Source organism: Cornus florida, unplaced genomic scaffold, assembly GCF_030987335.1.
Source record: "Cornus florida cultivar Cherokee Brave unplaced genomic scaffold, ASM3098733v1 CherokeeBrave_3.0.0_Hap2_Chr07, whole genome shotgun sequence".
NCBI classification, from domain to species: domain Eukaryota; kingdom Viridiplantae; phylum Streptophyta; class Magnoliopsida; order Cornales; family Cornaceae; genus Cornus; species Cornus florida.
This window is the reverse complement of record NW_026775577.1, coordinates 77,202,423-77,212,673: the sequence shown is the minus strand read 5'-3', so window position 1 is coordinate 77,212,673 and position 10,251 is coordinate 77,202,423. Positions and strand designations below refer to the sequence as shown.

Genomic DNA, 10,251 nt, shown 5'->3' with positions numbered 1-10,251 from the left:
ACACACAAATATTGCAACACTCTTTACCCTCATTAGTCGCTAGTTGGAAGTGTAGAAAAGCATTGCTTAGTGGTGACCTCTAAACCCTAAGATCTCTCTCTCTCTTGCTTACTCTTGTTACATTCAATCACTTAATTTAATTTAGTTGCTCTTTAGTTTACTTAACCAACCAACCATTTGTTGATCACTCGACCTACTGACCCTAGTTGCATTTTCACATTTAAGTACGACTCTTATCCCTTGGGACGACCCCTTCTCACTCATACTACATAGTATAGGTGTTAAGCGGTTTATAAATTTAACTATGATGCCCACTTGACACTAATTTCCAAACTCAAGGTGTTGTGCATTATTTTGTGCACACCTAGGGTCGAGCCACCAAGCTAAACTTCTCCTTGGGCCTTGGATAAGCCCCAAGTTTGTAATGTAAACCTTTATCTCTTTCATACTTTTTGGGGAATAGTATCTTGTGATTAGTATTTTAGCCTTGTGAATTTAATAAATCTTAGGTTCTCCTTTGATTTCTATGGTTAAATACTTCTATCTAATTCTCTATGTAATTACATGTTGTCTTATGTGTGATTATTGGGGAATTGATCTCTACACTATTTTCTTTATGTTTATTGCATGTCTATGTGTGATGAATTAAGGATTTAGTGATGGCTATACATTGTTTTCATTGAATGGGTTTGTCAATTAATTTGATGGATTATGCTTATACTTGATGGGTTATTCTATAATTTAATTCATGCTTATAGTTAGGTAGACAATCTATACTTGATTTAATATTCCATCACTTATTCTTGCAAATTCAATGATTCTCTAGATTGATGTGTGCTATAATTGTTACTAGTTTGATGGGTCATGCTTTGGATTGATGGGTTGTTCTACACTTAGTTTAATTGTTGGTTAAGTAGACAATTTATACTTGAATTTGATGGTCCATGGTTAATATTGCAATTAGTAGTCACATTTTGGTCACAATAAGGTTTTCTCCAAACTAGTTGGAAGTGTGTGGTTTGGTGAACGAGCTTGGTGGCGGTTCCAATGCACCCTAAAATCTCACTTCTTATCTCTTAAATCCCTAGCTCAATTTTAGTTTTATTTTAATTACATTTTCATTAATCGAAATAGTTTAATCACCAGCCCAAATCTCTTTGCAATCATTTAAATCACTAAAGTCGAAGCTAAAATTCTAACACGTATAATTTCTTGAGATGATCCCTTCTCACTCATACTACATAGTATAGGTGTTACGCGGTTTATAAATTTAAAGTATGATGCCCACTTGACACTAATTTCCAAACTCAAAATGTTGTGCATTATTTTGTGCACAAGCTAAAGTCGCATCACTCACTCACAAACCTCACCACTGTGCTTAGAAGGTCCAAAAACGTAGAAAAGCACTGTAATATTGCCTACCTTCCCGCCCGGCCTCACCTTTGACCAATTCTCTACGGTATGGACCAACCAATTAATTCTAAGGTTTGACTTTGGCCATGTTTTGGTATGGGGCCACTTTGACCTAATTTCCTCTCCCTAGGGCAAAATAAGTAAAATTGCATTATGCAGGGATTTCCAACAATTGCAAAAGGATAAGAATGCCACATCAACAGTATGAGGTCATCATGAAGTAAAAAATCCCAAGAAATGGCCTCAAAATTCGAAAATGGAACTAAATTGAAATTTTCAAAAATTTGGGGGCAAAAGAGGGATTAACCAAGGAGAGAAAAAATGAAAAAGGTGGGGAAAGGACACCAACATGCATTGCGCATGCATGAGAAGAAGATGGAATTGGTTCACAAGTGTTGCAGTCTCTAAGTGGGAGATTATTGTGGTTTGTGGAGTCTGATCACATGAAGAATTGGGGTGGTGAAACTTTTTGATTTATTGGCTTTGGTTTAGCTACCAGCCTATTGCAACCAGTTACGTTTTGTGGCAGCCACTTGCTTGCGATGTTGCAAGTTTGTTATAGTTACTGCAAAAATGCAACCAGTTACGTTTGGGCAGTGAGTTCCAAACATTGGAGTATATCAAGCGCAACCAGTAGCGTTTTAGTGCAACTGGGTGCACTCCCCCTGGGAAGTTGCACAAGCCTAATCAAAATTTAGTGTGTGGAGTGAATTGTGAGGATTGTGAGAGATTCGCGTGATTAATTTGTGCAATATAAGAGAGAGCAATTGAGAGAGATTGAAAGGAAATTTTCCATTGTAATTCTTCATAGTAGAATTTGTTCGAAACGCTCCATGGATATAGCACTAAGATTTGGGTGAACCATGTATATCTTATGTTTTTGTATATGATTGTTTTTTTTATTCTTCGTAATTGCTTGTGTTTATTCCTCAAACATCGTTGTTTTCTAGATTTCCACCACAACAACTGGTATTAGAGCATCAGGTTATTTTGTGCTTTTCCGCTAACAAGATTAAACTTAAAACAAAACAACTCTGACACTAATGATTGTTAATGGACTAGATCCATGTGTGATTTTAGTCAAACCTCTGGGGAGGTTGATCCCTGTTTTGACCTAATTTTAAACAGCTTTACTAGTAGTATATGCGACTAACATAACTGCCAAAACACACAAACACACACATACATACATATATATATATTTGATAATCGGGGTGTCCGAGACTTTACCAAAACACTTCATTCAAACTAGAATACTTCTACCATAAGACCAGCAGCAATAAAGCATGAAGCATATTATGACAAAAAGTACCATAAAAATCAAGGCAATTTCTCAGATGATTTTTTTTCCCCTATTCTTACACTATCAATTAAATTTGGTATTAATCACAAAAGGAGAAAATTGAATAAATTGACATTGCCTGTTCCATGGTCTAGGATACAACTTATACAAGTACCCATTGACCTGTACAAAAGGGAGATAGAAAGCATTGCTAGAAGCTTGATTTTCTGCTGAAATATGTTTTAGGACAGAATGGTACTAGTAGAATATCAGCCACACAAGATGGGACACCGGCACATTTTCTCTTTTGGCTTCAATGTATCCAATTCTGCCCCCAATTCTGCCCAAACAGTATGAACCTGGATGGATGACAACTTTGTTCACGCCATTTCAGCTCTTCCAGTGAAATTTCTCACTGAAGCAGCATAATTGTGGAGTAATATAATTCGAGCTCCTAAATCCTTACAGGCAACCCATAATTGTGGAATGTCCTGATCTTTCCATCCCAACCTGCTGTCACAATTACAAGACCCCATGTTGCGGATAGAACTTCTGTTTTGTTATGGGGTTGCTGATCATGTTCTGCTACCGGTAGATCACAGACCGGAAGTTTCTCCTCTGGCCATGTCGTGGAACCCCTAGCCGAGCCATCCATGGAGAAGCATTTAGCTAGGGGAAAACATTCATAGTCACTAATCCGTGAAGAGGCGTCCTGATGTTCCTTTGTCTGTAAACAACACTGGAGACTGCTATCTAAACCCTTCTGTTCTGTTACTATGCCTGACCAAGGAATTGCCAATGACACACCATCAGAGAAGAAATGCTCACAGGAGCGCACGGATTTTGGTTGTTTGAATGATGGGATGCACAGGTCATCATAGTTCCAGATATAAACACGAGAATCTTCACCAACCGAAGTTATGTGTCTACCAGTCGAAGCAAATGAAGCTGACATCTGACTTCCTGACTTCGGAAGACCTGCAATCATTGATGCGAACCATATTTTTAGTATGACAGCACCATAACAACTTAAGCCTATAAACACAGTTGTACAGGCTTTATACACATAAATCTTATCTCTCTATCAGCTTACAATTCATCAGAGTTAAAACACATTGTATGTGTAGAGTTTTTTTTATACAAGTAGTATGTGTAAGTTTTTTTTCGAAATGTAATTAGTATGTGTAAGTTGCATATGATTAAAATGGTAAAACAGTAAATTATGGATTAGATAACCAAGGAAAAGAAATCTTACCTAAAAAGTGAATACTAAAAATTTGAACAAGCAGAATTAACTTCTTGATTTATATCAGGTCGTTTTATAATTCTGAGTCTACCACATGCATGTAAAACAGTGTTGAGATTGGGTGGTACAAAATTTGGAGGTCCTCTACAAATTTTTGTACAAGTAAGGATCCACTTCTACAGTTATCAAAATAAAATGTCAACGCTTTCTGAATTAAAAATAAATAAATAAATAAATTCCTAATACAATACAGTTTGTCAAATTTAAGGATAAAATGCAATTGGAGAATGCTATTTTTCATCAGAAATGGGAAGTGTATGATGGCATGAATTGTGGTTACTGAGACCATTTAACTAGCATCATAATAAGCTGTTTAGTGGGAGATACTGAGGAAGTTCCAAAGATAATATGGTAACTTTGTGTTAGTTATGAGGAAAACAGTGATCCATGAACCAATTAGTAGTCGAACTAGAATTGCCAGGAAGGGGAGAGTGTCCGAATCCGTATACGCGGTGTGAAAGGATCGCTTGAACAATTTAAATGGTGAAACCCAAAATAGCCTTTCAGTCTGACGAGCAAAGGACTGAAATAGTAGCAAGCATTAAAAAAACAATGGAGAAATTCAATCATATTCTTTATCTTCTAGAAGACAAACAAAAGATTGCATTTGGAGCATCAAAGATTCAAATTGGCATAAAATGTAGTCCAAGGAAGAGGAAGTCCTAATGGCAAAGTTATACGGGAAAAAGTTTACTCTTTCAGGTATAAAACAGTTATTTATCCACAGTAGAGACACTTTAAACATTGCAAAGTGAATGATCACTCAGAACAAAAAAAATAAAAAAAAATAAATCCTGATCATGTATATGACTCAAATCATTATGAATTTTAATTACGAATTAAGAATTAGAACATTCGATGAGAACAAAATGAAGTTGTGACAGAATGCAAATAAAACTCTTTAAGTATATTGGATAACTAGGTCAGACAGAAACATCAATTCCCACAAAGAATTGTTCAAATACCACATTTGAATCATTCTTTTACCTTTGTATTTCTGGACAACATCAGTCCCATCAAGTATACGGATTTTGGAATCTTCTGACGTTATGATGATCCTTTGAAAGTGTTCTGGTGAAAACTGAAAGTACAGGATGACACTACATGTCAATACATGATTGAAATTAAAGTAACCATAATATAGAAAGAAGAAAGATTCAGGAGAGTAAAACCTGAATGCCAGTAATTTTGTTGCCGGAGGATTTTTTTGCACCTTGGATATTTATCTGTCCATTTAACTGAAGATTGCTGCCTAGAATGACACAAAATCAATTTCAGACACTCAAGGAAAAGTCAAATTGATATGACATAAACTGATATGACTCTCTAACACATGGTGGTAAGTATCTACCTAATGATTCATAGAAGCGGCAGGTGCCTGAAACGGAACCGACTACAAATCCCTGCTTTCAACAAATGATATGATAAAATCATCAGTTATCACCATCGAGTGAAAATAGCAAAAACACAACAAATTCATGGGAAGATCATATTCTGAATCATACTTTCCCATTTGGTTGGTAACTTATAGCAGTTACTACATCTTGGACGTCAGCCCAATCAACAACTCGCCTCTTGGACAGTCCCCAAATTCGAACTTTTCCATCTATGGAACCACTGATGAAGTAATTCTCATCAGCAGGATTGAACTGAATGCATGTCACTGATCCCAACCAGAAATGAATAATAAATTAAAATTCTGAATGTTCAACACACAATGTTTCAAAGGGAACCTACCATTAAGAAATTAATCCAACTTTAAGGGGGAAAAAAAAAACACGAACATGAAATCTTGAAATCTTGATATTTACCATAGCTATTGTGATGGAAAACACTAAGACAATCGTTGCAGCCCACTTGCCATAGGCGAACGGTTTTATCCTTGGAAGAAGAAAGAAGACACTGCAACCAGTAATCCAGTTTAGCTTCATATAAACCACATAAAATTTGCATAATAACATAATTAAGTAATAGAAAATTGTTATCAGCTATAATGACTCACATGAGATTTGGACCAAGCTAAGTCGAAGACATCACCAGTATGGCCGTGGAACTCTTGCAATGGTGACTCTTCAATCCTAAAATCCTTATTAGGAATGACAACTGAGGCATGATCCGACTTTTTTCTTCCAGAAAAGGACTTGCCTTCTCTCATTTGGCTACCAGAATTGCCTTCAGCATATACATCTACCGACGAAACACGCCAAATGCGAACAATCCCATCATCACCACCACTCGCCAGATACTTGCCATCAGGACTAAACTTCATTGTCCAAATGAAGCCCTCGTGAGCATGTATTTCTTGTCCAATGTAGACTGCACTGAACTCGACATACCTCTTTTTATTCCGCTGCACCTTCATTCTATTTAATTTTGTTTCGGCATCTAGTTTTAATACCTCAGATACACCTTTACCTTGATTTCCCTTCCTCTTGTTTATGAAGTGTTTCCACCAACTTTTCATTTTCTTTTTATCCATATTAAACTTCTTAGTACTTTTAACATGAACCTGAGCTTCACTCGGTCCAAATTGTTCAATAGAAGAGGATACACAAGCAGTCTCACCCTCCTCCCTATGAGCTACACACAGTTTCTCGGACCGATCTTGCTCCAATTCATCAACCAAGCAGTTGGCTTCACCATTTAATTCCCTACTACTATTACAAATTAAATCTTCCACTATGCCATCAATGGACGAACCACAAGAACTAGAGATAGCTCCACTGCATTCTACAGTCCTTTCCATCCCTATCCTCTCTGATTCCTTGCCAAGGGCAATGTCTTGCAAAGGGTTGATTTCAAAAAAACCCATTCGACTTAAAAACCTTTCACGACGTTCCTCAACGCTAACCAGGTCATTCACCCAAATCTCATACCCTAAATTGCCACACCCCAAATCTTCTTTTGCACCAACTAACTCTTCGGATAACAAGCAATCCACAGTATCAAAGAAGATCTCTTCTCCCTCATCAAACCTCAGCATCTCTTGTACTAGTTACTATGACAAAATTCGACATCAAACCCCAACCTCCTATCACCCTTCCTCTAGCAAATCTCAACGTAACATTACAACTTTTAATACCCGCCAAAACCCGAAATCATGGACCATGTTTCACTCTCTAACTATGCAAAAAATAGTTGAATTGAATCCACGGTTTCTAATTCCAATTAAAAATAAATATCCATACAAACATGGTTTGACCCGGTACAAGGTATCACTTAACAACCTTAGAAAACATGAAATTGCAACCATTATTTCAAATATTTAATTCTACCAATTGAAACCCCCATAGTACACCCAGACATTGTAGATTAATCAAATTGAAGAAACAGAGACCAAAGCTTCAAAGTTCAAAGATTGTACCTCGAAATCAATGTGAAGCAACAGCACAATCCAAACAATATCACCGACCCTCCTGTGATTGTGGCTTGCAAAACCTTATAAGGTCAACCACACACACACACACACACACACAAATAAGGCCTAAATAACAGAATGGATGGTAGTGATAGGCCTCGAGATTTGTGGGTTGTGGGGAAATTGCAGAGCACGAGCAACAAGCTCGAGGAAGCCTATACCAAATACAATGCTATGTGTTGCTCTGCGAACCTTCTTGTTTGCTCAAAAGCCCACCTCACTTCTGCAAATTCGATACATACAAAACAAAAAAGCAAACACAAATTTCAGAATCTGGGAATTCAAATATATATACATCTCAATATGTAACACCAAGTGAGCAAATTTAAAGTTTTGGCCTAAATTTTAGACACTCACTTGAAAAAATCGATCTAATTGTGCAATTTTAACACTCGACGTTATTTTGAGCACTAAACTAAGAAAAATTAAATAAAATTAAGAAATTAACTAGAATTAGAATAATTTTTAGCATTTTCACACATAAATTAATCAAATTAAGCATATATTCAATAAATTATGAAATTACTAGTAGTGCTTGCATTTTCATAAAATACAATTTTTTTTGAAGACATTAACTACAAAAATTCAATAACTAATCCGAGTACTACTTATTTTAACAGAAAGAAAGAATTAATGACAATATACAATACCCATAAAGGAGTAGGAAAAAGAAACATACAGAGTGTGAGCTCGAAAAACAAAAGCTGCAAGTAGTGTGTAGTTACAGCACTAGGTAGCATAGCGCGCGCACAAACACACACACACACACAGATGAGGAGGCCTTAAAACCGACAGGTGTCAGAACCAGCACCTAGGACTTCACGTCCCTTGCTGTTTCCCCATCAACTAAAGCTGCTCGAAATCAATTTCCTCTATATATATGTATATGTGCATTGTTCTCTGGTTTTTCTTCTATTCTATTCCTACCATGATTTTAGGGTTCATGGAAGTGTATAATCCGAAACGAAAACATGATAATAATACTCATAAAGATGGCAAACCTATGGAGAGAGGGAAAAATTGAAACTTGGATTCTCCATTTTGGACTAGTACAGAGATTGAAGAAAGTAGACGTCTTAAAAGATAGATGCAACTGCATACATATATTATATTATATTATATTATATATATATATATATATATATATATATATACACGTGGGCACATCAATAAAAGAATGTTCTATCTCTATTTACACTTTCAATTATTTACATCTTTTATATACAACTAAAATTAAGCAGAAGATTATTATTATTATTATTATTATTATTATTATTATTATTATCAACCCACCTGCTACTCAATTTAAAATTTCAGAGAATTCATAATCTGCATTATTTAAATTCAAATTAACTTTAAATTTTTTACTATTCAAGCTGCTATGCCAATAACTAAAAGTCATGAATTTGCCCAAAAAAAAAATCCACACTACAATTTTGTAATTTATAAGTTAAGTTTTTCGGATAACAAATTTTTATTTTTATTTTTAAAGAACTGAAAAATAAATTAGTTTATATTTTAAAAAATTTATGTGTTTTATGATTCTATTTGTTGACAAATTCAACAGCGCACATTCATGGAAAAATGACATTTCATTGAATGCACCTAATGTTAGAAAGAGAAATTTGGGAACTGTATGGAGGGAGACAATAAGATGGATCACAAGCCCAATCGCTGGCCCAATAAGATGGATCACAAGCCCAATCGCTGGCCCATATTGTTGTTGGAATGAATGTGATGTGTTGGATAATGAAGGACCATTATGGTGTCCACATGCCTCTTTTTTTTTTTTTCTTTTTTTTTTTCATTTGACTTTTTATTTATTTATTAATTTTTTAAAGACAAGAAAAAATTTCAACCTAAAACGCTTTAATTTAAAAGAAGACTCAGAACAATTGCCATTGCAATTATCATTGTGTGTTTTTTATATTGTTCTTGTTTTTTAAAAGATAAGAATTGTTTTTTTTTTTATAGCGGACGTGGCCCAAGAAAATTTTGACAACCATTTCAAAATTAAATAATTAAAAATTAATATTCAAAAACTGGATCAACCCATTTTTAATGGGTTAACGGGTCAAATTAAAACCACACCCGAAATCCCACTTTTGAATCTCTCTCCACTCCCTAATATTGGTCTTCAATAAAATGTCACACATTCGTATAGCTGAAATCATTTCTCTCCCTTTGAATCTCTCTCCCAAGCTTTGGCCCATAATTGATTTGGTGAAACAAGGTTTGTTTCAAGCAACAATACCAAACACATACATCTAATATAAAGCAGACATCCTTACGCAAATATATATATATATATATATATATATATATATATGTAACATAAAGTACAATAAATTAAGAAGATAGTGGGCGGCGGCGGCGGATGGGGAGTAGCGATGATTAGACGAGAATAGGTTTGTACAAAGATGGATTTGATCCAATTATAATTATTTTTAATTTTTTTAGATACAGTATTTTATTATTATTCATTCACATTAACCATATGCAAGAAACTCCTTCTTATAAGATAAGTGGTAGAGTATTGTCCCTCGAAAAATAAAACCTTTACAATCGAAAAAATTTTACCATCCAAATCGTCACATATTTAAGAATTACATGCATTCTAAATTCACAAGACACGGTACATCATAAATGCAACATACATATAATATCAATGCATATTATTAATTCATGCAACACATCTACTTCAAAAATATAACATTCGTGCACTCTATTATTATACCGAGATGTTATACTAGTGTAGTACAACAGAGAGTACAACATCTTTATATTAACATCCTCACTTTAATAGTTTTGTATTTAATAGTATTGTATTCA

At 34.9% G+C, this 10,251-nt stretch overlaps 1 protein-coding gene across 2 annotated transcripts; it reads right to left on the bottom strand.

Annotated features, from left to right (window-relative positions):
* Positions 1 to 2,705: 2,705 nt before the first annotated feature.
* LOC132267321 (uncharacterized) lies at positions 2,706 to 8,507 on the bottom strand. Of its 2 annotated transcripts, none has more exons than XM_059768462.1 (8): positions 8,099 to 8,507; positions 6,004 to 7,642; positions 5,813 to 5,903; positions 5,507 to 5,664; positions 5,353 to 5,404; positions 5,174 to 5,253; positions 4,989 to 5,082; positions 2,706 to 3,673 (listed from the first exon to the last, which is right to left on the bottom strand). In XM_059768462.1, the coding sequence occupies exons 2-8, from the start codon at positions 6,982 to 6,984 to the stop codon at positions 3,150 to 3,152; spliced, it is 1,980 nt and encodes a 659-aa protein (XP_059624445.1). In that variant the 5' UTR covers positions 6,985 to 7,642; positions 8,099 to 8,507; the 3' UTR covers positions 2,706 to 3,149. The 2 variants fall into 2 exon arrangements, with proteins under 2 accessions (XP_059624445.1, XP_059624446.1); XM_059768463.1 differs by having other exon boundaries at positions 8,421 to 8,507.
* Positions 8,508 to 10,251: the final 1,744 nt, after the last annotated feature.